The sequence below is a fragment of the Cryptomeria japonica genome, chromosome 6 (assembly GCF_030272615.1).
Source record: "Cryptomeria japonica chromosome 6, Sugi_1.0, whole genome shotgun sequence".
NCBI lineage: Eukaryota > Viridiplantae > Streptophyta > Pinopsida > Cupressales > Cupressaceae > Cryptomeria > Cryptomeria japonica.
The window spans coordinates 661,565,636-661,593,583 of NC_081410.1; the positions used below are offsets into that span (position 1 = coordinate 661,565,636).

The following is a 27,948-nucleotide window of genomic DNA, read 5'->3' on the forward strand; positions in this document are numbered from 1 at the left end:
GCAAGTGCAGAATTTAAGTTAGACATGCTGAGAGCCTAAAATGGACTGTGGATGCACCACCGTGTGCTTGGCTCATGATTTAACAAATTTGGTGATTGGGAAAGAGGGCTCTCATTCGCATGTGAATTGTAAACGCCCTTTACATTCTAATTTGTTAATCCAATATGTTTTCATTTCCAAATTCCAATGCCATGGCAATCCATTTATTTTTAAAATTTGTTTTCTAAAGAAAGGCACTTAGTTGCAACAGAATCTTAATTGAATTGGTTACATATTCATATTACTATTACTCAATTGGAAATTGGCATGACCAGCCTATTCATGTACTACTATTTTTACATATAACTAAATTCCAATGCCATGGCAATCCATATACTTCTATGTTAAAATTTGTTTTCTAAAGACAGGCACTTAGTTGCAACAGAATCTTAGTTGAATTCCTTTATGGTTACATATTTATATTATTGGCGGCATGATCAGACTCCATTTTTATATAATTGAAGGGGCATTATTATGGTAAACTTTGTAGGCTTGTTGTTAAAAGAGATTCTTAAAGAAATCTTAATCATCTTTTTTTATAGTCCACCCTGGGAAAAATACCATTTTCTTTTTCAGAGATCTTAATCATTTTTTTGTTTCACCTTGAGAAAATACCATTTTCTTAATAACATTTTATATTGCAAAATAGCTAGATTTGAAGAAATTATTTTGAATGTATATTAAAGTAAATTCTTTTGAATGAATAAAAGTCAATTATGAATAGAATTAAGTAATATGTATCATAACTCACTAGAAAATTTAGTGAATCCTTCCCAAAGTCAAGAAAGGGGATATGAACTGAATATTTTACAGAATGATATCTTAGAAGAGTCATAGTCCAACATTTGAGCTTGAAATCAAATCCAATTTGATGAAGCTGTATCTATATACAGGTTACCATTAATATACATACAACACTTTCTTGAATGAGAGTTTCACAAGATGTGAAATTCCTCTTAATAGATGATGTAAACATCTGTTAAAATTTTTGCAATGAGCACAACAATACAATAATATCATAATAATTCAACATGCCAAAAGTGGCATGGTCTCGTTTGTTATCTTCCCATACCGGCAGCTAAAATAATAAGCCTGAACCAAAATTGATCAAGATCAGTGATTAATGCTAACCACAAAAAACAATAACAAAGATATAAATGTAACATGGATATGCTTGCCCTATTCTATGCCAGATATACAGAAAAAACTACTATGATAAAATGTTTTGTGACAAATAACATCATAGCCATACAACTGCAATCATTTTAACTGAACTTTTGTGAATTTCAAATCTAAGGCTGAAATGGAGTTTAGAATACTCACCTGCATCAATATGATTATGTCTAGAGATACTGTCCCTAAACTCCCAAGTAGCCAAGGTAGCTTGGCAAACAAATCTTCCCTGAAACATAAGGAAAAAGATGTACAGAAGCCACAAAGCTTATTATCTAAACCATTTGCCCATCAAAGCCTTACAAATGTTTTAGGATCAAATGAGGATCGGATATAATTGAAAAAATCTAATAGAAAACTTACTGCAATAAGAAAAAGGTCAAGATATGATTACCATGATGTTATTAACATCAAAATGGAACCACCATAAGTGAGATTTGCCATCACTGCACAGCTTACCATCCCCAATGACAAACCTTCGACGGATTTTCTAGACCTGTTTTTAAGAAATTGTGATGCACGGGAACTCAGATATAACATTGAAGAGGTCCACCTGTAAAGTTGACCCAAGAAGTCGTTAGGTAAGGCTCAAAAACAAATCTATGTTTCCAAATTTATTTTCCATAGTTATTCTGACATCAGAACTTCCACACTTTCTCAATGAACTTCTGCTTGAAATTTGAATTCATGTACTTAAGTGATAAGTATCTCTAAAAATAAAAATAAAAATAAAATATTGATTTTCACAAAAATAAAACAATGAATTTTAAAAAAAATTGCAATTGCAGTCTTATATCTCTAAAACTTTCAGAAACCTGTGAAAGTAAGATTACCCAAATAGTAATCCAATATCTCTAGTCCACAATGATGCAGATTCACTTATTTCCAGTAGGGTTCTCTGTGAAAGTCCTTGGTCCTCAACTCGTAGCTCCTGTAAGCTTCTTCTCCCTAAAACAACAAATTCATTCCCATCTGGGGTGGCACTCCTGAAATTAGGCACACTTGAAAAAGACTGCCAACTGAAGGATGCCAGGATTAACAGACCAGTGAAGCAAAAGGCAACCTTTACACGGGACTTCCTTGCATGACAGTCTGCACCCTCACACTGTTTTCCTGAACTCGACACATACCTTTTCAATTTTCTTTTTGATGATGGAATGTTGCACTCTAGTCCATATTGCCCAACTACTCTTTTAAAATTAGTCCTTATATCAGTTGCAAAACAGCAATCTTGTAGATGTTTCTGCAGATTATAATGCCCAGAGCTAAATGTCGTATTCTGTTGTGACTGATTCATCCTGCTTGTACTACAGGAGCAACATCGTAGTTTACCCCTGTTTTCAGCAATTGGGTCAGCTACCTTTGATACTGAAGCATGCTTGACTTGAACAATCGGTTTCCCAGAATCTATGACAGTTGGTTTAGTTTCCTGAGACATTTCAGATTTCATTGTACCTAACTGGGGATGGTTGCCCTCTACATCTGCTTTGGTAACAACTGAAGAAAAGAGGTTGCAATCAGAAACTATATTGATAAAAAAATTAGGCCAAAAATTTGCTACAATGAATGTTCCTATTAATTTTTCACTCCAACGCAAACCAGCTGAAGCAATTTGATTCTATAAAGAGAAAACCAAACCTGTCTGCACAGATGACTCCAGCAGCTTCTCCAACTGTGTGGCTACACCATTTTGAAGGGATTCATAATATCCATTAGGTGGCTTGTGCAAAGATTCATCCGAATCTGATCCATATTCTCCAGACTGCTTGCGCCCTTTAAAACCGTAATACAGGTACTGCAAAAATAATAATTATGATTCAATTTGAGATGGCTTCAAGATGAGATAAACATCATGTATTAAAGCTGTAATGGTAATAAGGGGTAAGGTAGCAACAGTAATTATTGAATTCTTTATCAAAATATCAGCAGATAATTAAGATGAAGATATTTACTCGAACAAACACTGTAAAGTCAGAAGTTAAAACCTTGCATTTCCATTGCCAATGATGACATTGTTACTAAATGTTCACTAATCTGAAGCCAAATTAGATTTAGAAAGTGCGTTCTATGAAATTACCTGAGATAAGATTACACAATCTGCAAAAATAAAATAGGCTGCTGTAATGGTTTCTGTTGCTAACTGATCACCAGTCAGAAGACAGCCGAGCAAATTAGATGCATCACCCTGGAATCGATCAATGAAGAAAATTAAATTAACAATCCATGTGACTAGATTATTTCAATCAAAGTAATGAAACAATCTAATCTATCAAACTTCTGTACACCTGATTTAATCTGATCTATTCTTGAACAGGTCATTTCAAAAAGACGCATAATATTTTGGAAAAGGTTGTAGAGCCTTTTTCATGTTTATCTTTCCATAGTCCATATTATTGATCAAAATTGCTTCTAGATATTATTGAAAAAGAATGCCTTAGAATGCTTGGATGGTGGACATGATGGAACCAGTTTATAAAATTGGCAACCTACAATATATCTTCACAAAGTTGCCAATGATATTTTGGAAAAGCGTGTAGAAGATTATTTCAATAAGATACACAACACTTTTGTTCATATTATTGATCAAGAATGTTTCTGGATATAAATATTTTAGAAAGTTTTTATATCAACATTTTGGATCATATTCCACGATCTAGCATCAAGATGAAAAAACTAGAGTACCAGATTGCAGATAAATACTTCTTAAATAGAAGTGGTATAAGAAAGGGTAGATAAGAAAACAAGGAGGGAAACAAGCACAAGGAAGATTGAAGGTTCACACTCAAAAAGCTTATAAGACAAAATCAAAAATAAATAAAGACTGAATTGTCAAATTAGGATACGGATACAGGTATGTAGGTACAAAACACAAAATCAAAAATAAATAAAGACTGAATTGTCAAATTAGGATACGGATACAGGTATGTAGGTACAAAACACGACCAGACAATACAATTAAAATATATATTCTAGGACTATGCTAAAAAAAAGGTAAAAAAAAGTATTAAACATTAATTATTCAATAAAATATCAAAATATTTAATATTATTATATTAATAAAAAATATTATATAATCTTTATATACTTATCTATATAATTATATTTAATAATATAATATATTATATTTAATTTTACTATTTTAAATTTTAATTCAATCATATAAATAAAATATAAAATTAAATTAAAATTATATAATATTTAAATATACTATTTAATAATTTAAAAAAATGGATTTTAGAAATTTATATATATCATTATATTTTAATTTTTTTTAAACGGCAGGAATCAGGTAGGCTCTCATATAAACTGCAGTAAGCCTAATAAATTTTTTAACCGTGACGCTGGCAAGAAGGAGATCATTATATTTTACTTTAGAAATATATTCATACATATAATTTATTTATATTAAATATATTATACAATATAAATCTATATTTAATTAAATCCATCTATTATCATGACATTAGAATGAAGATTTGAAGTTCGCAGCAGAAGAAAATGAAGATTCGTAGTTTACAGCAGAAATACATTTTACAAAAACTTAAACCGCGGGTCAATGCTCACAGGTCTAAAGACTAACCGATTGTTTTCAGGGTTATTTCTTTGGTTTTTAAAAGTCAAATGGCATCAGAATCGAGCTAGAATCATTCTGGATTCGCCACGTCATTGCCGGAATTGATTGGAAACGAAACCCTCGTCCTAGATCCACTTCGGCAGTTAAAAATGCAAACCCTGTGCATACCCACAAGTAATTCACCTCCAAATTGGATTTGGGTACTTTTAATTGGCGGATAAGGGGCGTGATTCGGATTCATAGGATAAAGGACCTAAAAAAAGGTACCTTTATTTATTTTACACGTTTTCAGGTACCTTTATCTGTTTTGGATTTTTTCTTCTAAGCTTTTTTGTGTATCAACTGTCAAACCTCCCTGTGTATTTATTTTGTATAAAAATACCATTAGGTTACCTTTTATCTATTTTGCATTTTGTTTTCTAAGCTTTCTGTGTATCAATCCTATCTTTATTTTGTATATTAATATCATTAAGTTACTTTTATCCATTTATGAATTTGTTTCTTAAGAGTTTTGTGTATTCAATACTCAAGCCTCCTTTTTTCTTTTTTTTTTCTCTTATTTTCTGTTCCACCTTTTCCTCTCCCCTTTCTATTTAGGAAGCTACCATTAGGTTACCTTTATCTATTTTGCACTTTGTTTTCTAAGCTTTCTGTGTATCAATCCTATCTTTGTTTTGTATATTAATATCATTAAGTTACTTTTTTCTTTTTTTTAATTTGTTTCTTAAGAGTTTTGTGTTTTCAATACTCAAGCCTCCTTTTTTCTTTTTTTGTCTCTTATTTTCTGATCCACCTTTTCCTCTCCCCTTTCTATTTAGGAAGCATTTGTCTCCAATATATTACTCCTCTTTTCATTCTGATGATAAATCATAGAGTATGATCTGAAACAGTGATGCAAAAAAAATTTAGCACATTTACATTCAAAACATGCTTGATCAGATTATTCCAAGTTTGCAAGCTTTACAAGCCAGGTTTTGTACATAAAAAAGATGAGAAATGATTTGAATTGGACCATGATGAATGCTGCCATTCAGTTTGAATCAATAATCTGACTAATTTCATAAGTTGTATGATTAAGGAAGTAGTCTAATACATTTAGACTCACTCTTTGAAGCAGAATTTGACAGACATGCAGAGATCAAACATAATCAGAAAAAAGGTGCCGAAAGACCTAAGGATGATCCGAGCATGATGAGGCACATAGAAATTTTTGCAACAGTTTACAATGATGTGTTTGGCAGGTACCACATATGCAGAATTATTCACACATACAGAATCTATCCAGTACAGTTGGGTGAATAAAAATACATAAAAGTTTTTGCAACAGCTTACAATGATGCGTTTGGCAGGTACCACATATGCAGAATTATTCACACATACAGAATCTATCCAGTACAATTGGATGAATAAAAATTAATTTCACCTGTGCTAAATTTACCCCACAATAAACAAAATTGAAATCTACTTGGATGGAAGCCAGAACATTTCTTGTTGTCTTTCTTTTTGTGAAAAGTCCTTATCCAATTCAATTGCTCACATATTTGTTTTTTTATTTTTATTTTTAAAAAGGGGTAAACATTTTTCACCCAGAGCTATGAACTAGTGAGGTCACAAATGGGGAACCTCATCCTCAATAAAAACATTCAACAACAACACCCCAATAGGATCTGAACCTTGATGACAAGAACAACAACACCACAACTTAACCATCACACTATGCCAATACCGACCACATATTTGCTTAATTATATATTTTTATTCTGGATTTGTAGGATGTATGTGCAACTGACAACAATAGTGAAGAATGTTGTTTGAGCAAGTTTTCAGAGAAAGGCAATCTTGTAGAGAATTGAAGAAATGCTGCATAAGTCGCACTCTTCTTGGAGTCTCTATTGGAGCAATTAAATTGACTTGTAAATCTTGGAAAGTAAATAGTGCAGATGAGGAAACACAACCCTACTCTTCTGGACCTTTCCCACATTGGATTTCTACAGGTTACAGTTTTATGTGTTGTTTCAGTCTCTTGCTTAATTTCATCTTGTGCAACTGCCTCATCAAATTTCAGCACTCCCAGCATCACAATTTTAAGAATAATTGTGTCTTTTTAAGAAGAGCACTTAAATACAGCAATCTAGATCAGTTTTATTATATGTCTAGCATGTTAAGATATGTATTTAGTAATTCAGGAATGGAGCCTCCATCGCAGTTATGGATAAACATCGCAGTTATGGATAAACAAACAGCAAACATAAATGAGACCCCACTCAGCCAAAGTGTAGCAAATGCCAAGAAGCTGGTTTCTACTGTAGTTTTAACAGAAGAACTTATTAGAGGAATGACAGTTCAAAACTGCCAGGGCAAAAAGAGATGCTATGGTAATGAAGATGCAGCCAAGGGTTCAACCCACAAGGGAGGATCAGAATTATTGCTCATGCCATGCTCTACTTAAGCCACACATGATGTGTATAACATATCATCAGATCTCAGATGGAAACTGAAAGCAAACAAAAAGAACTTGGAAAATCCATGAAAGAGAAGCTGAAGATTTTAATTAAAGCATTTAAAAGGCTTGTCTGCTGGTAAGCAACTACCAAACATTCTGAGCTTGAAGACCAGAGAGAGTTCTCTACTTGAAGAGAAAATAGATACCCTATATAGAAGTTCACGTTTATGCTGAATACACAAGGATTGCACTCTTAGAGAAAACAGGAGGGGCTTTCTATAAGCTTTAGGCTCCTAACAAACTCCATCTCAGCCCACCAAAAGAATACAATGAAAGAAATCAGGGATCGCTGATAGAAATATCACAGGACTGCAAGAACTAAGCTCTTGTCCAGGAGATAAGTTCATCCTCAATAGCAAAAACACTTCAGCATGTTGCAGGACTAAAGGCTGTACTTTGGTGACTTCAAAAGTTGAATAGTTTTACATATTCATGTTCCTCTCAAAAAGTTATGCAATTTCAAAAAAAGACACCTCATTTCAAGTCCATATGCAAAAGTTATGGCTTCTAGAAGAGAAAGAATATAAATCTGAAGTAAATAGTTGGTTTGTCATTATCAGGTGGTCGTCTTGAAACTGCAAAGGGACGGTTGCATCCTGACAGAAAAACAAAGGGAATTTAAAGCATTTGAGTGACCCTGTCTCTCGTTATCCATGTATAAGTATAGACATAAGGAGTTTATGAGAACTCTATAAGAAGCAAATGGGGAGCCCAAAGCAAAGCAGGAGGGGTATTGAATTGTTATATATCTTATAAAAAGAAAGCTGAAACCATGATAAGCTCGACAAAGGCAGTAGCATAAGTTGTACTTGTATATTTTGAGCAATACACTCCAGTACAGAGCACTTGCCTCTACCAACTGGGTTTTCACCCCACGCAGAATTTTCCCAATATACCTGTGTTGGGTAGCATCTCTACATTTCAGTACTTCAAATCTTAATGTAATAGCATTCCTTTTCCTCCCACTGGTGACTGTCATTTGGAAGTCCAAGTAGAACAATAGTCTCATTTCTTGATTCCTTACTTTCTAACAAAACTCGGTGGAAATGGAAAATCATATCCTGGCTTGAGCCAAAGACAATTCGTATCAAATATCATAAGAGCTCAGATGAAAACTGAAAACAAAGAAATAGAAGTCAGATTTGAGATATCAATAAAAGAGAAGCTTGGGATTTTAATTCAACCATTTGAAAGATTCTAATGACAGGAGACTCTCCCTCTCAAACCACTCACATGCAAATCAGTAAACGACTTGACTTAAATCTGATGTAGGGTGCTCCCCTAACGTAAATAACTCAAAACAATAACGAATTAAACAGAAAATTTATAAGATATGCTTCATGTTTCAATTGATCTTCCTGAAAATGAATTAACATGTTCTGAAAACTTACAAAGCTTTCAGCCTTAAAGGCAACATACAATAATCTCAAATCTGATTATAAATCAGCAAATGGATATAAAATCAATACATATGCAAGAGTGAACTACAAAGAACCATCAACCAACTCTGAAAAATAACCCTTCAGCTATTGAGCCTTAGTCTGCCCCTCTTAACTTTGATCTTCTACCTGCAAACTGAAAATTGAAATCTCCAAGTCAACCCCTCAATATATAGTCTCATAAGGGCTCAAAATACCACCATAAAATATTACCATGGATCAAAACAAGGTTTTGAAAAACCATGGTAAAAATCCATACAACCCCAACTTGTAAACATAGTAAAATACAATAAATGAATCACATGGCCACCATTTTCTTATCCAATTAGGTAGTTGTCATAAAGATGCTATGTAACTCCTCCAAACCCCAAAGATAGCACATGCAAAGACATGCGAGATTGGGTACTATTGGTGTCTGTTTTATCATCTACCAAACATTAGGATAGGATACCTAAAGGTATTCTATCCTCTCCTGAAAAATCACTATTGATTCCAAGGTCTATATGTGCGAACAAGCGACTTTAGTGGAATAGCTTCTTGGGTAGTGTATGCTGAAATTTTCAAGGGGGGACTTACGTTTGACAAGTATTCTTGAACGGCTGAATTTAGATGGATTTAGCAATTTTAGGCTCTTCTTCCTTTTTTGGGATTTTCTGGGATTTAGACTTTCAAAAGAAAGGAAAAAGGGAGATAGGGTTCAGGAAGGCTAATCTAATCCTACGAATTCTGGAGACGGTATCAACTGGATGCCCTCGAGAAACCAAACCTTGCTTCACCACACTAGGGGCAACTACACAAGGCCGGTGCAATCTTCAATGGGTTGTGCTTATGATCGATATGTTGGGATGCACAGGGGATGGGCGCAAACTAACTTTGCACGGTAGAATGGAAATCATCCATTTACCAAAAGTATGAGCGGAAATACACCATCAATTGATACTTATCAAATCCTTCATTCAAATTAACAACAATGAAAGCAAATCTAAATTATTTCTAACTAAGTGTTGAGGCAATTGAAACCATGCAAATCATTCAAATAATAGAGATTACAAAGCAGCGCACATGCAATATATTATCTGGAAATGACCTTAAGCAACAATACATAAAAAACCTCACCCTTTTCAAATGAGGGGAGGCAACCTTATATAGTTTCTCAAAAATAAATGAATGGCCGAGATCAAACAGTGATCAAGGGCCAAGATTGAAAGTCCTAAACCCTAATTAGGGTTTCCCGAAATACTATCAGTTCAAGCAAATGAAAGAGTGACAAGTGGCGCAGCTGCTAATTTTACTAAGGTGAGTGGCCACTTTCCTCTTTCAGAGATTCAACGTATCTAGACACCATGAGCTTGACCTCCTCCATGGTGACACTTGGCAAACTGCCAATTTGGAAGTCGACGATATCCACATCGTCGGCGCACGTAGCAAGGATGCCTTCCCACTCCACTGCTTGGGTGAGGAAGTTGTCATCGATGGAGAGGAAGTTTGCAATCTTAGAAAGATCGCCTTTGTCAATCATCCCTAAATCTCTGAAGAAGCTTGTCTGAATCCTGGCTCTCAGGTTCTCTGCTTGTAAATGCTTCTCCCTTAGGCTTTCCTTCTGCCAGATCTCTGACGCCACCCGGAATACCTTGCCCAGGATCTCTCTAACCCTTGCCTCTGTCTCAAAACACTTGGTCTCGGATTTCTTCAGAACCTCAATCCGAGTGACCAGAGCATAGTACCATGTGCCAAAGTCGTACCTGTCTCCTATCTGTATGACGCCTGCATCCACTAAGCTCTTCTTTAACATGCCTTGGATAACTTTTAGGTGAGGGAGTATTTCATTCTGAATTTCATCCACTTCTTCCCAATTGGATGATAGATCCTGGATACGATCAATCAACAAAGAAGTTGCCTCATGCGCTGATATTAAGTTTTCTACCAGGGTGTCAGCACGTATCACAGCATCTGAAATCCACTCCTTTTCTTGAGTGTATGATCCCTTCATCTCATCATAGTCCTTCATTGATCCCTGCTGAAGAGGTTGTGGTGGAGTAGCTGGGACTTCATGGTTGAGCGGGCTGGTAAGATGGAGAACATACTTCCTCCACTGCTAGTTCTCTTCTTCCACTTTCTTTCTCTTTTCTTTCTCATGAGCTAGCCTTGTCTTTAGAACATTACAGGAGTCGTCAAAATATTGGACCTCCTGGTCCTAGGTAGGCTTACCTATCTCTATGGTGGTGATCTTGTAGTCATCTGCGGTGACATTGTCCATAGTCTTCCCTTCTTTGGGCACTACTATCTGGATTGTCCTGAATCCGGCACTATCTCTCTAAATCAGGGAGAACTTCTTGGCTAGTTTGGGCGGTTTAGCTGCGGCGGGCTCATTCACCTTCTCCAGGAATGCTGCGGTAGCCTCCTCGGTTGAGTGGACCTCCTTGGGCACCTTGGCCTTTATTCTTGCTCTCAGCCAATCAGGAATGGTCGATTGTTCTACAGTGTTCCAATCAAACTCATCGTCTGCTTCTCCTGGGTTCGTTGGTATGCCATCCAAGAAGATTATAGGGGCTTCATCCTACCCTCTGTTTGGAGTTCGGAAGACCTTCTCCATCACCCCCTCAACTGGCTGAGAAAGCACTCTTACTTCATCATCACTCACATAGATGTTCATCTCTTGTTCCCCAATTGTACTCTGATCAGGCGCAATGGAAGCATCACTTAGGATGGAGTGACTTTCACTGGATTCTCTTCTCTCAACTACAGCCCTTTTCCCTGTGCACTTTGTGGAGCTTCCACCCAACTCCTTTCTCTTTCGAGATCCAACACTTTCTGGATTTCGAGCATCACCGACGGAGGTACAAGGGTGGACGGACAGAGTATCATCCACTCCCATTAATTCATAAGTTAGAACTATACCTTTGGCCTTCAACTATTTTGCCTTTTCGGATGCCCACCACCTTGAGTATTCAACCACTGACCTCATGAGGTCTGCTAGATCTGATTTTTCTCCCTCTGTCCAATCTATCAAGACTAAAGGTTCATTCTTCATCTTCTCAAAACCCGGCTGCTGAAGTTCTAGGCTTTCTTCCACCTGATCGGCAACTTTGAACACTTCCGTTGCCCTCACCATACTTAGAGGAATTCTTGACCAGAACCTCTTCCGGATCTCGAAACTATCGGCTGCATTAGCCCAGTAGTCTTCCAGATCTAGTCTGTGCTCAAACGTTGTCCCTTTGATCTTCTTTATCCTTTGGAATGGATCGAAATCTTTTCTTGCCTTGTATTGGTAAAAGGGATACCAGGCCAATTCTTTCTCAGCGGTAGCTGCAGCTTGTGATGATGGACATGTTTCCAACCCATTACCAATTGTAAGTGAGGATGTGTCTGCCTTCTTCTGCTTATCCCTTTGAATCACTATATACTCCTCCAATTGTCTCACAACCTCGAGCAACACCACTCGGTTGGTAGGGTAAGCTGGAAGCTTGTATTAAGGACCAGAGAATCCCTGAATTCGAAGGTAAGTGAACTTTGGATATTGGATGTACCAACACCCGAACCGACTGATGAAGTCCATAGACTCTTGAGAGAGCCTCTGGTGCAGGCCACCTTGAAGGGTCCGAGTAATGTGCATCAGGAAGGCATCATTCACCCTTTTGAAATGGAACTTCTCCTCCATATGGAACTGGGGATAGCAATCATATACCGGAAATTGGTTCTCCTTGTTCCCAACTTCTCCTCTACAAGTGAGACCTATGTACCTGTAGGTCCTAGCTAAAGAATAGAACAAGTAAGAACTCATGAAGAAAGTCCTATTTGCCTCCAAATTCCTTAGCTGGCTATCTAAACTGTCGCTGATCATACGGGCCCAGTCTATCATTTTTACTCCATTGATTATTTCATTAATGAAATAATACATCCAGGGTTCGAATGGAGCTCCCTGAGGATTTCCTATTATTCTATTGAGCAAGACAATCATGTCCCCAATGTCCTCCTTGAAGTATGCTCGCACTAGGCTTTTTCTCTGGAGTTTAGAGGCGCCCTTCCTCGGCTTGTCTAGCCAGGAATGATTAACTATGGCGTCATATTCTTCCAGATGATCATGGTACAGACTGTCAGCTTCATCCTTGGTCATATATACTGTGTTGTGGTACTCAGGGATCCTGAAGGCCTCTCTAATGGCCTCATTGCTGACATTCGCCAACACTCTTCCATCAAGTGCAACAATATCCTTACTGATGGGGTTGTAGTGTTTGGCACATTCAACTACTAGTTCATTGCACTGCATGGTGGGGAGGAAGTTGGCAGCGTGCACAATACCACTCTTCATCATTTTTTGCGCAATGGTGGTAGGCACAAGGTTGTCCAGACCAAACATTCGCTTCTTAAACTCCCTTAGATTGATGTGTCCGAGGTTGGTGTCGTTGATGTTCTTCCACTTGGAAGTCATCCTTGACTCTGGAGGAGCATCTTTATCTACCTGGAACTTCATGGTGCTCAAGACCTGCAGATGAATGATAAAAACTTTTAAGTTAGAAAAAATTCTGCAGAATTTCGAAAAAAAATAACGGGGCCGTGAAATGGCTAAGTGTTGGAAAATTTTCATTTTTTCACTCTCATTACTTAGCCACAAAAGTTGAATTTTCACCTCCAGACCCTCAGCCTTGAAGCTGGTTGAAGTCACCATCAAGTGTTAAAAACTTTCGAAAATTTTCATACTTAGCCAAAAAAATTGAATTTTCACCTCCAAACCCTCAGCCTTGAGGTCGGTTGAAGTCACCATCAAGTGTTAAAACTTTCGAAAAATTTTCATACTTAACCAAAAAAATTGAATTTTCACCTCCAGACCCTCAGCGTTGAGGTCGGTTGAAGTCACCATCAAGTGTTTAAAACTTTCGAAAATTTTCATACTTAGCCAAAAAAAAATTGAATTTTCACCTCCAGACCCTCGACCTTGAAGTCGGTTGAAGTTACCATCAAGTGTTAAAAACTTTCGAAAATTTTCATACTTAGCCAAAAAAAATTGAATTTTCTTTCTCCAAAATCATTTATTAAATTCTAGAAAAATATTCAGAAAATTCACAATTTTAATTTTACCTCTGACTTGGCTAGACTTTTCTCCAAAATATTGAGAAAATTCAGAAAAGATGCCTTTCTCCAGAAATCTGTAAGCCTTCTGCCAAAATATTATCCGACTTCCAGCAATATCTGGAATTTCCTCCAAATGATCTTCAAACTGACATACTTTACTAAGCTCTCCTTAGTAATTTTGAACTTCTTGGTGTAATAATGAATTTGATAATGAAGTATTTGTAGACAAGTTTTAAGAAAAACCGCTAAAATCATCCAACTCATACTTCTAATTCTAAAAAACACTTTCCATTTTGATTTAAGTTTGAAGATATTCATTAATCCTCCAATATTCCCTTTCAAAAAAAACTTTCCATTTTGAATTAATATTTCAATAAATTTTTAATATTCCCTCAATATTCTCAAAAAAAACATTCCATTTTGGATTTCTTTTGAGGATTTTTTTTTATTTAGATATTTCTTCATTTTGGATTTAATTTTGAAATCTCTGTGGATTTTGTGACATCATGTTGACTTTGTTTGACCTTCCATGTGTAGGTTGATTTTTCGAATTTTATTTCCATCTTTTTCAAATTTTGGCGAATTTAGCCAACCTCTCCAAGGTATGGCGGACTTTGTCTAGAACTCCTTTGTGGCCTCTATAAAGGTGAAAAAATTGACTAAGGCATTGGGGCGGACTTTGATGTTGATTCCTCCATGGCCTCCTTTACCTTGGCGGACTTTGGTGGTCTCTTCATGGCTGGGCGGACTTTGGAGTTACCTCCTTCATGGCCTCTTCATGGCTGGCGGACTTCTGCTTGGCCTCTTCATGGCTGGGCGGACTTTGGAGTTACCTCCTTCATGGCCCCTCTTATGCCTTGGGCGGACTTCAAGTGCTTCTCCTCCTTGGGCGGACTTTGATCACTCCTCCTCCTTAGCCTCCCAACCTTGGGCGGACTTTGGAGAGTGCTCCTTCGTGGCCCCTTCAAACTTGGGCGACTTTAGCTTGTTAGCTCCCTCATAGCCCCTCTTCTTGCTTGAGCGGACTTTAGATTACACTCCCACCTTGAGCGGACTTCAACCTTAGCACCCATGTGACCTCTCCAACCTTGGGCGGACTTCAACCTTAGCCCCTTCATGGTCTCCTTCTTCCTTGGGCGGACTTCAAGCCTTGCTCCTCCATGGTCTCCTTAGGTGGGGCGGACTTTGGAGTGGGCACCCATGTGACCTCCAAACTCATGGCGGACTTTAGGCAAGGCGCCCACATGACCTCCAAACTCATGGCGGACTTTAACCTCAGCACCCACATGACCTCTTCATCCTTCGTGATGGGGTTTGAACCTGCAGAAACACTTCAAAACCCTTGTTAGCCAGACTTAGAAGAATTTTCAAAGAAATTTCAAAATTTCACAGTTTAATCTAATTTAATCAGATTAACTTGGAATTTGAAATCCGTGCTTAGGTGGATCATCTGAAAAAGCAAAAAGCCTAAAATCTAGGGATTTCAGCTTTTTAGGTCAAAACTTGGAATTTTCGAGTCCTGATCGAAGCTGGTTAGTAGTACAAGTGTAAACCCTAGGTTTACATCCTGGAAAAAGCAAAAAGCCTAAAATTTAGGGATTCAGCTATTTTAGGTCAAAACTTGGAATTTTCGAGATCTGGTCGGAGCTGGTCGATGGTGCAAGTGTAAACCCTAGGTTTGCATCCCGAAAAAGCAAAAAGCCTAAAATCTAGGGATTCAACATTTTTAGGTCAAAACTTGGAATTTTCGAATTTCGGTCGAAGTTGGTCAGTGGTGCAAGTGTAAACCCTAGGTTCCCCTCCCGAAAAAGCAAAAAGCAGACATCCCTAAAAAATAGGTAAACGTTCTAAAAATAGCCATACCGGGGATCGGGCTAAAAATGCCAAAAACGAAACTTCCTAAAAAATAGGAAAATGCAAAAAAGCAAACTTTCTAAAAATAGAAAGTTGTCCAAATTCGTCCAAATCAATTGCGATCTTCGTCCTTTGGCCTCTCTAAGCATTCTGGTGGTGTTCACACTTTGGAATCACATAACTTGCAGAAACTAACTTTCAATCGTCAGGGCCTGAAATGCTCTGAACTGGACAAGGCTTGGTGAAACTGTAGCAAAAGGTCACAGGACACTAACAAAATCCTAGAAAGCAAGAAAAGAGAGGGTCCCCATTTGCAATGGGGCGATGTGTGGAAAAGGTCACAACAAGTACCTCAATTTGGGAAGCATGCAAGTGACATGTGTCAACATGCATAGGCATGCATAACAAAAGTCACTAACTTCCAAAATGGATGCCTAAGTTTAGAATTCTTCCAAATTGCTCTTTCAACCAATACTGACAAGTATTCACAAATTACTTACACCTTCCAAAGTGGGTGCATTGGTCAAGGATTCCTTCATTATGCCTTATAACCTCCATCAACATGTGTCCAGCTCCCTTGTAAAATGCTACCTTAAGGACTTGGCCAAATATTTATTAAATATTTAGGCCCAAAATACATTAAATTTATTTATCAGAACATTATTCCAGACATTGCAAAAAAATTAAATAAAATATTATTTTTGGTTGATGCAAGATTGCCTTTACACCACCGAATGCTCTCTTACATCAAACATCCAAGGTAAGAAAAACTTTGTGAATATGGATTTACAAAATGGAGTTGAGTGATAGGTAGTACCACCTTTTGAAATTGTAAACAACCTATAGCAAACTCCATCACTAAAACAAGTACCTCTAATAATTTCTTCTTTCTCCTCTTCCAGCACCTAGCAAGAACAAGCATTCTAATTTGACAACTCAGCTCTACACTCAACCTCCTTAATGTGGAATCAATTCCACCATAAACCATCCACCTCCTCCAAATGCATCTCAATCTTGTGGGATTAAACCCACCATAGTTTGGCCACCTCTACCACAATGCACCTGCACTAAACTCTACAACACCATACAAATCCTCTGCATGCCACACATCACTAGCAAATTCTATCTGAACCATCTCATTTGAATTCACTAACTTATCCATCTCTACATAAAAATCATCAATAAGAAAAGATTTTACCTTCTCATCACTCGCTGCAACTTCCACTTTGTTCTCCACTTTCATGCCTTCAACAGGACATGTAACTATATCACCTCCTTGTCCTACAATTAGTTCCCACTCCGCTTCTACTGCTGCAATATCCTTCTCCACTTCTACATTCTCAGTTTCATCCTTTGTTGCAACTCTTTCTTCACTTGCAATCAGTTTATCTCATTATTCTTCAATCTAAACTAGTAAATTATCCTTTTCACTCTTGCATGTGTCATCTAAAGAACTCTCTTTTGTTGTTGCAATCTCTATAACCTCGTTCTCCATGTCTTCCAATAGACATTCCTCAACTTCAGGTTCATCAACCTCTTCATATTCATCTTCCTCAGTGTCACATGCATGACACTCTATTGCTTCTCCTTTCTTTCCTACATGCAAAGCATCATTAGTAAAATAACCAAAATTATCATTACCTCTTCTCTCCTCTACTTTTCTTCTTTCCAACTCTACTACTATTTCATTCACTTGTTGCTACAACTCTATCATTCTAACTCTTATTTCTTCTTGCACTCTCTCTCTCTCTAATTTTCCAAAGTCTCTCTTTGGTTTTCTCAAGTCCGGGAATCCTAAGAATCCATCCAATGACAAAGGGTCCTTTTCCTCTTTCTCTTTTCCATACTCAAGGCCCCACAAAACCTCAACACAAATCCTCTTATCAACACTTCCAAGTTCTGTTGCAAACTGCTTCACATTCGGCAATTTGTTTACAAACTCAGGAACCTTTGCTCAACAAATCCTCTAAGTAGTTCCTCTTGCATGTTGCACATACATATCCAACAAACTCACACACACTCCACCTTCAGGTCCTACTACAAATTGCCTCACGTTCAACGTTCTATCTACACACTCGGGAACACGAGCTACGGTACCACTGATGCAGGGAGACTCTCCCTCTCAAACCACAAACATGCAAATCAATAAATGACTTAAAAACCTGATGTAGAGTACTCCCCTAACATAAATAACTCAAAACAACAACAAATAAATCGGAAATTTACAAGACATGCTTCTTGTTTCAATTAATCTTCCTAAAAATGAATTACAATGTTGTTCTAAAAATTTAAAAAGCTTTCAGCCTTAAAGGCAACATACAATAATCTCAAATCTGATTACAAATCAGCAAATGGATATGAAATCAATACATATGTAAGAGCGAACTACAGGGAATCATCAACCAACTCTAAAATAATCCTTCAACTATTGAGCCTCGATCTGCCCCTCTAACTCTGATCTTCTACTTGCAAATTAAAAAACTAGAATCGCCAACTCAACCCCTCAATATATATACTCATGGGGACTCAAAATACCACCATAAAACATTACCATGGGTCAAAACAAGGTTCTGAAAAACCAGGGTAAAAATCCATATGACCCCAACTTGAAAACAGAGAAAAATACAATAAATGAATCACATGGCCACCACTTTCTCATCCAATTAGGTGGTTGTCATAAAGATGCTTTGCAACTCCTCCAAACCCCAAAAATAGCACATGCAAAGGCATGCAAGCGGGGGTTCCTCAATTTGGGAAGCATGTGAGTGACATGTGTCAACATGCATAGGCATGCATGACAAAAGTCACTAACATCCAAAATGGACGTTTAAGTTTAGTATTCTTCCAAGATGCTCTTTCAACCACTACTGACAAGTGTTCACAAATTACTTCCACCTTCCAAAGTGGGTAAATTGGTCAAGGATTCCTTCATTGTGCCTTGTAACCTCCATCGACATGCGTCCCAACTCCATTGTAAGATGCTACCTGTAATGTCCCCAATTTTAATAATATCATAAGGACTTATTTAATTTTAAATACTATCATAAGGACTTATTTAATTAATTAATTTAATTATTAAATAAAGAGCCTAAATTAATAAAATAATAAACTATTGTCGGCCTACTTGTAACCCTTCGGGAAACTTCCCGGAGCTCTTTATAAGGCCGAGTTTGGCTTAGTTGTAGGCATGTGTGAATTTGGTATTTTTGCTCTGTATGTGCAAATTCCTATTGGAGTTCAGTCGTCTGCCATTTCGGAGGTGGAAGATCCTCCCTACTTGGCATCTGCAATTTCGATGGGAGTAACTCCTCACCCTACTCTGCTCTGCCCTCAGTCCGAGATTTTGTAATCCGAAGTGTTATCATTATTGAATCTAAATTTCTACTTGCCTGGTGTGTTCATTCCTGTGCCAAATCGTGTTAAACTAATTATATTGTCCGACATATTGCATGTAACGGAACCATCTTTCCAAAGCCATGATTATTAGTCCGTACACAAAGAGCCAATTGTTCGTACGGAAGGCAAGGAGCGTACGGAGTGAAGGGTCGTACGAGGGAGGGAGTGTTGGCCGTACGGTAGGTTGTGTTGGCCATATGGGGGAGGGAGTGTTGGTCATACGAGAGGTTGTGTTGGCCGTACGATGGAGGGAGTGTTGGCTATACGGGAGGGAGTGTTGACCGTACGGTGGAAGTTGAGTTACCGTACGGTACGGTACATTACAGTGGTATCAGAGCCAAAATCCTGCCAACCTGTAGAATGCTTGGGATGACTACAAAAATGGAAGAAAGGGATAATGAAATTGCTGCCAATAAAATCACCAAGTGGTATAACAAATATCAAAAGAGGAAGAATCTTCTGACATTTCAAGAATATCTAGTTCTGATAGGAAAAAGTATACCTGTGCATGAGGAGGTTATCAAAATCTTTGATGAATACTCAAGTGAACCCGAGGAGATCAAGGCTACTGAATCCTTTGATAGGTACTATGTAAGGAAAAGAAAAGAGGAGTTGGATCCTGAATTAGAAACTCAATTAGAATCAAAGAAAGATGAAGACAAGTTCACATGTTCACCCCAGCGACAGGAGGATATGGACAAGCCAAAGACAACAATTGTCCCTTCAAGTGGAGAACACTTAAACTTTCATGACAATTGCAAGGATGAGGATGTTTGTAAGAATTTTGTCAAGCCAACAGTGGTTGATCAACTTCATGGAGATGCGAACTCTAGCAATGATTCCTTACAGGAGAAATCTCTACAGTTGGTTGAATACGAAGTTTACCCTTTGGTGGGGCATGAGGCGTGCATGATTGTCATATCTCCATGTGAGTGGCATCTATATGAAGAATGCAAGTTGGATTTTGATTAGTTATTCCTCAACTCCGAGCAGGGCAATGTTTATGTCAGAGTGGAGCAGCGCAAGCTGATTGGGGATTTGCAAGTGGTGCTCGCAATCATGGTGCAGCGTCAAGCTTTCAGCGGATATGGCTACAAGCATTCGTGCATGGTCTGGGATCCCGGAGCTTGTCAGATGGCAGATAGTTACGGATTGCTTGAGGGCAAGCAATCTTTGGGCGAGGAGGACTGTAATGTCCCCAATTTTAATAAAGTGACTTAATTAAGTTAATTAATTAAGTGGTCCTAAATTTTAAATAATATCAAAAGGACTTATTTAATTAATTAATTTAATTATTAAATAAAGGGGCCCAAATTAATAAAATAATAAACTATTGTCGGCCTGCATGTAACCCTTCGGGAAACTTCCCGGAGCTCTTTATAAGGCAGAGTTTGACTTAGTTGTAGGTATGCGTGAATTTGGTATTTTTGCTTTGTATGTGTGAATCCATGTTGGAGTTCAGTCGTCTGCCATTTCGGAGGTGGAAGATCCTCCCTACTTGGCATCCGCAGTTTCGGTGGGAGTAACTCCTCACCCTACTCTGCTCTGCCCTCAGTCCGATATTTTGTAATCTGAAGTGTTATCATTATTGAATCTGAATTTCTACTTGCCTGGTGTGTTCATTCCTATGCCAAATTGTGTTAAACTAATTATATTGTCCAACATATTGCATATGACGAAACCATCTTTCCGAGGCCGTGATTATTCGTCTGTACACAGAGAGCCAATTGTTCGTACGGAGGGCAAGGAGCGTACGGAGTGAAGGGTCGTACGATGTTGGCCGTACGAGGGGGGGAGTGTTGGCCGTACGAGGGAGGGATTGTTGGCTGTATGGGAGGTTGTGTTGGCTGTACGGTAGAAGGGGGTGTTGGCCGTACGGGAGATTGTGTTGACTGTACGGTGGAAGTTGAGTTACCGTACGGTACAGTACATTACACTACCTTAAGGATTTGACCAAATATTTATTAAATATTTAGACCCAAAATACAGTAAATTTACTTATCAGAACATTATTCCAGGCATTGCACGAAAATTAAATAAAATATTTTTTTTAATAGATGCAAGATTGCCCTTACACCACCAATGCTCCTGCATCAAATTGTCCACTGGGAGACAACTGGTAAACATTCTGAGGTTGAAGGCCAGGCAAAGTTTTCTTCCTAATTACAGTAAGCTTGAAAAGAAAATGGATTCCCTCTATAAAAGTTCCCTTTCATACCAAATCTTGTTTGCAGTCTGTTCAGATTACTTGTACTTCAAGTTTTCAGCATTACCTAGATAATCACCATAATTTTTTTCTTCTGTTATATCTATCCTGTTACAGGATTTAATAAGAGTGTTTCTGTATTTCATTCTCATTTTATTTTGAAATTTATATTTCCAGAATGATTTCATTGATATTAAAATCTTTTATTCAGGAGCAAAAAAATAAATAAACTTTTACCATATTGTCCAACTCTGTTGCTATTTTTCTAACATCATTGCTTTCATTTATAAATTATATTTCAATAATCAGGGCCCTTATGTAGTAACTCGTCTTTGAAGGTCACTAGAAACTTCAATTTGGATACCCATAGTTAAAGGCCGTAACATAAACTATAGTATTATATCAAAATTTTAATAATTTTTTTAAGAATCTTGCTGGATTTTTGTTCCTTGTCCCAAAAACCATTAGCACTTCGCAATGTGCATGGAACAGGACAGCTGCTTTCAATCAAGGGAAGGAATCTCTTGCAAAGATGCTTGATAAGATTGTAGAAGACAAGCAATCATCTTGGCAATATGAGGTTAGGGACTAAAGAAGATGAAAAGCTTGTCCTACTGTCTCTGCAAATTCTTTGCAAACTGCCATTTGAATTTCTCTAGGCATTCAATAAAACTGGGTGGCCAGAATCCTAAAGCCAATGGCTGTGAGAATTCTTTACAGCAATCAAGCTCAACCACTTCAAGTTTGTAGCAGTAGCTGATGATTCTCTCCTTTCCAGGTTTGTTCCATAAACCTTTTTATTTGCACCATTAACTAGACCTGATGCGCTTTGGAATACATATTTCCAGAAAAGGTTATAAAGCAACTATAGTACTTGTGTGGTACATAGGGTTCCACAGATTCAGGCTTTCAGAAATGTGTGTGATGTTGACCAGGCATTTGCAAGACCACTAAATTGTGCATTTCACAGGGTTAGGAGTGAATCTTCTTGTGATAAGGTATAACCCTGATGCCACCATGACTGCTGGATTCAATTAATTAATATTTCCCACTTATTTAAGAGATTCTTTATAGCCAAGCTTTGAACCTGAGCATCCTAATAACCTCGGAATGGCATTAGAGCCATGAGCTTCACAAGCTCTAAATCAACCATAAGCTTAATAGATGAGATGCCTTGTTAGGCATCTCCGCACTGACCTGACTGTGATGGCATCCAAGACCCAGAGCATAAATAGTTATAGGCATTAAGTCTTGCCCTACTTTCCAGAATGCAAACCATGGTGTTAATTGTGATTTGTAAAAATTTGTTTATGAGAAGCCCCAAACAAGCGCTATCTTTGTGCCCAAGTTACTGGTTTTCTCCCTGGAGGCCACAGATTCGGTTCAGATTCTAGGTCAATCCAGCTTGGAATTCTGTTAGGATGCTTCTTTTTATCTGTAGGTTCATCCCAAATGTACCAGCGGACCTTGCAAGTTTTTGCAAACCCTTGAACAAATCTGTGGGAATCTGATGACTGACATAAAAAAAAAATTAAATCGTTTTATGCCTTTGACATTGACTACTATTGACAAAAACGGGATTACTAGCCTTAAAAGTTAAAAGTGACTTATAAAGCATTTGAAAGACAAACAAACAAATTTCACCTAATTGTGAATGCCAAAGACAAACAATGCATTCTTGTTTGCCATAACATGAATAGAGCTGAAAATTGATCATTGAAGGTTCAGAAGTGATTGGATTTCTATTACTATACATTGCAAGAGCCCATTCACTACCAAAGAGATTGCAGACAAAGATTGTTGTAAAAGAGGTAATGTTGTTTTGAGCTCTCTTGTTTTGTTTCCCAATCTTCTATAAATTTATGCTTAAAATATTAATGTGTTAGGTTGTTTTCAAAACATATATTGTTTTCATTTGTTTTGTAATGTTTATCAAACTTGTTGCCATAGGGATTACAATGGCAGCCAGCTCTAGCTCCATCATGTACATAAGTTGCAAGTGGAGAGAGATATGTTTGGATTTCAAATGGACATGGTGTTAGTAAAAAAAAAAGCTCTTTTGCATGGCATTCAAAATGGGCATCAAAGCTTGCCCTAGAAAGAATTGTGTACCCATGCCACAAGCTCAAGTGGGTATAAAGGGAGAAGGAGCAAATAATGGCATGCCAAGCCATAGGTCAAAGCATCCGTTGGCAAAGAAAAGATTTCAAGCAATGAAACCCACTTTTCCCCCATCTAATTCTAAACTTGTGGTAGAACCAAGCATTTTTGCCCACGCCTCAAATATAGCCAGCTTCACATAAGTGACCGTGGGGACTATTACAGATGGCATTTCAAAATGAATACAAGGAGGTTGTCGATCAACATGTAGCAAGTTGTATCTATGCAAATGGACAAGCTTTCAATGTGTTCACTCACCATATCAACAACAAATGATGAGAAAAATTAACAAAGCTCTAAATAGATGTACAAGAGCTCAGAATATGAGAAAGTGCATGGCACTTAAATGGAAAAGGAAGTGAAATTTGTGGAATATTCATTGAAATCCACAAAAAGGATTTGTGGACTAGGACAAGAGCGTCCATTGTTTCCAATAGATGAAGAAATATTAAAAATTGGCCCTTGATCAATGTGATTGTGATGCTCCCTAAAGAGGAAATGTTTTTGCAAGTCATGGATTGTGAAAGATAACTATAAGTGATTAGCATTCTCAAGGTGGTCATTGAGTAAGTAGGGCCTCATAACATTGTCCAACTCATAATAGACAACACAAAAAAAAATTGTATTGTAATTGATTTGTTAGTCGAAGAACGGTATCACACATCTTTTGGAAACCTTGTGCTGCCCACTCCCTCAACCTTATACTACAAACACCAAAATTGATTGGATCAAACAAATTTGAGGCCAAAAAAATTTGAATGTCCATCAACAACCAACACAAGTTGCAGAGCATAATTAAAACATTCTTGAAATTGCAACTACTAAAAAAGGTAAATGAAACAATATAAAATTTTATGTTTCACTTAAAATATATATTTTTTGAAATTAATTATATATTCTTCTCTGTTTTTATTTTCTTATTTTTATTTCAAATGGGTTGTTGAGACTCATTTGCCTCCAACAAAATCATCTTGAGACATTTGATTCAAGAGGTACTTTCTATCATAGCCACAAGCCAATTGATCCATATAGAAACCATCAAACACTGGGAGGGCATTTATTAAGTAGATGATTCTAGATAACACTTTGTGGAACCATGTAAAATATCTTCTTAGTTTCACCAAACCCATTCTAAATATCTTCTTAGTTTCACCGAACCCATTCTAAATATGATCCATTATACTAACATGTCTAAGCTTTGTTTGGGAGAGATATACAATGACATTGACTCCATGAAAGAAAAAATGAGAACTGTCATAAACATGATAAAGCAAGAGCAAGATCTTGAGGAAAATTTTATCAAACAGGTGTACAAATTATTGTTCAGAGATGAAACATAGTAGCCACTCTGACATTTTCTTGCCTTTATGAGTGTAAAGAGCTTGAAATCTTGGAGAAACTTTCTTCAAACAAGTGCACAAAATTATTATTGAGAGATGGAACACATAACCACTGTGCTACATTTTCTCACCTCTACATTGAGTTTAAATTATTAAAGTCCAAAGAACCTTCGAGTGCCAATAAAGGTGCATTAAATAGAGATTTCAAATTCAGCAAATAGAACAAGGCAGCAATTCTTGATTTGCAAGATGTAGTCATGATTGAGTTTATTGATTTTATAAAATCCAATGGTCAGCATATTGAAGCTTTTCATGAAAAGTTTAAAAATGATGCTCACAATTGATGGTAGTTCCATACCCAAACATTCCCAAACCTACAACCTCTTGGGATAAAACTCCCAAGTTTTTATTTTATTATTATCATCAAAAGGAAAAAGACTAACATTTTCAAATTTTAAGTTTCATTTACACTCTTAACTTATTGCACTCAAGGAAAGCAACCAACTTAGTGTGCGTGCATTCTAATTTGTGTCTCTTTTTGCACAAATAAAACAACTACAAGCAAGGGGGCACAAAGATGTGATATAGATCCAAAATATACTGACTTGGATGCTTTTATTTCCAACACGCTACATTTGAAGAGAAGCCAAAATAGTGAGCACTAGTTGTAGTTCTTCTAATCTACCCGCATCATATAGTGTCAATGACTTTTATAAGACACATATGCCGCTGGTGTCGACGTTACTATTTTAATATTGAACAACGAATATTTTTCATGACATTCAAGTTTGCCTATTGACATTAAAATAGTATCTTTTTAATCTTTGTGGTGCTTTCTTTTATTGTGGTGTTCCAAACTGAATTTCTGCTTCTAGGCTGCAAATATGTATATATTTATGATTTTGATAAGTTTTTCATATGGACACCGAGAAACCCAACCCGAAATTTTTTTTTGTCAAATCTGCATTCCAAACCCAAACCAACTACTTAGCTTTGCACTAGCATCCACTCAGGTAGCTTAAACATCACTTGCCAGTTGTGCGGAATTAAAGTTTACAATTTGCAAGATTAGGGTGATTTCTGTTGGAAACTGATCTAATCCCTGGGTCATCTCTGGCAACTAATGGCACTGTATTCATGCAGCCTAGCTTTGAATAAAAGTGACCTAATAAGCATGGGTTAGTCTTTCAGCTCTAATCCCCACAAGCTCTAAATGGTTTTAACCAGAAACACATGTTCCAGCTATGAGTTTGAACCGCTGTAAAACTACTATTTAAAGAAATGGGTGGCATGCAAAATCTAAACTCGTTGCAAACTGATCTGATCCTTAGGTCACTTCTGGCTACCATTGGGAGCGTATTCATGCAGCCTAGCTTTAAATATAAGTGACCTAATAAGCAGAGATTAGACTTTCAGCCCTAGCTTTCACGAGATCAAAATGGTTTTAAAAACACTCTATGATAACCATAAGCACTTGTTCCATCTATGAGTTTGCACCACTGTAAAACAACTATTAAAAAAATGGGTGGCATGCAAAATTTGAGCAAAGCTCTCAAGGGATTGTAGTTCATTGATGCGTTAAGCACATACCTCAATCACTTTTAAATAAAACAGGATAGAGCAAATTATATATCCTCTAACATATGAAACTGAAAACAAGCTGTAAACAATGTTTTAAAATACAAAGTTCCCCAGTATTTTCAAGCAAATGCCCCACAAAGCGAGGCAAATAAGGAGCCATAAGCACAGTGAAACAAGAAATCTGCATTCCTCAACATCTTGGAGACAATGAGCGATTGAAGGGGGAAGAGAAGGAACCTTCAGCATTCTGCTTCAAAAATTAGATATTCCTAAACATCTAGGCCCAAATGAAGAATTGGAAGGACCAAAGAAGGGGCATTTTGAGGTTAATGCTTCAAGCAATAGATATTTGAACGCATCTTATAACAATGCCCCAGTTTTGTGGGAGAAGGACAAGCATTCTTACCCAATACCCAATTGAGTAGGACAAACCTTCTAACCAGATACGCGGAGGTGAGACTATTGGATTTTTACTGTTTTCCAGGCTGGGTGTTTTCTCTGCAGTTGGTTTCAATAATCCCCACTACTCAACAGCTATCCTTTGAGCTCATTCATACTAGTAAGTGAGTTAAAATTATCGCCCTAAAATTTTACAACCTCATAATCAAAGGCTATTCTATAGATACATAGAAATGCTTACCGCGAGCCATTGCACAAGAAACCATGGAGACAACCCATCAGCACTCTGCCTGGCAAAGTTACTGATAAACTGAGGCACCTGAGCAACAATCCAAAAACAGACAGACGACAACCCAATAGCAAAAGCCACCATATCCCAGGGCGTGTAAATGCACTCGTTGAACCAGCCTTGAATCCATATGTTGGCATGTGGCAGACAATTGGAAATTGTTAAATGCAGTGCATCCTGGCTATTTGTCATTGCAGAAGCTCAAACTACCGTTTCACAAGAAGAGAAACAGGCAGCAGGAGGCGGCCTTGTTTCACTACTGGATCTCTTCGTCTGCCCTTTCTGGAACTAGGTATTGCTCATGGTTTTGTAATTGATGCTTGATAGTTATACAGAGTTCGTGGGACTCTTCTCATAGTTTTTTTGGATCTAAATTAATTATATTAAATTTTGCATTAAAAAAATTTGAAAATGTCTTAATGCTTTAGCACTTAATTCCAACGAGAGAATCCGTAACGTGTGTCCACATTCTATTTGTGATCATCTACTACTTTTAGGGGATTGTAACCGACTTAATGGAAGTTATGGCTTTAACTGTATTGATTTCAGTTAAAGTCCGATGTTTCCTTCATTTCAGTACTGAATTAAATGAAATTATGAATAACAAAACAAATTCACCGTCCACAGATTTTGTTTTTTATAAGCTTGGAGACGGTGGAGTGCTCAGTTTTAGATAAGGCAGCTGCTTTTGTCATAACGTGTTTAATTATTCACAGTAGAGGCGGCTTACAAAGTTTTAAAAAAACCATTCTTTTCAAATTCGGTGGGCTCAAATCCTGCATTGGAGAATTGAAAATTTTATGACGGTTAGATCTTTTCAAGGAGCAATCATTCACGGGCCTAAATTTTTATTTGAAGTCCTTCAATTATATGAATTGTCTTTATTGAGGCCTCTGATTTAATTTTGGTGTTTTATTAAAAATTC

General features: G+C 37.2%; 1 protein-coding gene across 2 annotated transcripts; it reads right to left on the bottom strand.

Annotated features, from left to right (window-relative positions):
* Nucleotides 1–815: 815 nt before the first annotated feature.
* LOC131070722 (uncharacterized) lies at nt 816–27,475 on the bottom strand. 2 transcript variants are annotated; one of them, XM_058006332.2, is made up of 7 exons: nt 26,976–27,473; nt 3,290–3,397; nt 2,851–3,007; nt 2,046–2,709; nt 1,607–1,765; nt 1,363–1,441; nt 816–1,131 (listed from the first exon to the last, which is right to left on the bottom strand). In XM_058006332.2, exons 1-7 carry the CDS (start codon nt 27,213–27,215, stop codon nt 1,066–1,068), a joined length of 1,473 nt encoding a protein of 490 aa, XP_057862315.2. In that variant the 5' UTR covers nt 27,216–27,473; the 3' UTR covers nt 816–1,065. The 2 variants fall into 2 exon arrangements, 1 of the variants encoding a protein (XP_057862315.2); XR_009112392.2 differs by having other exon boundaries at nt 1,114–1,131; nt 1,576–1,765; nt 26,976–27,475.
* Between the last annotated feature and the right edge of the window lie 473 nt (nt 27,476–27,948).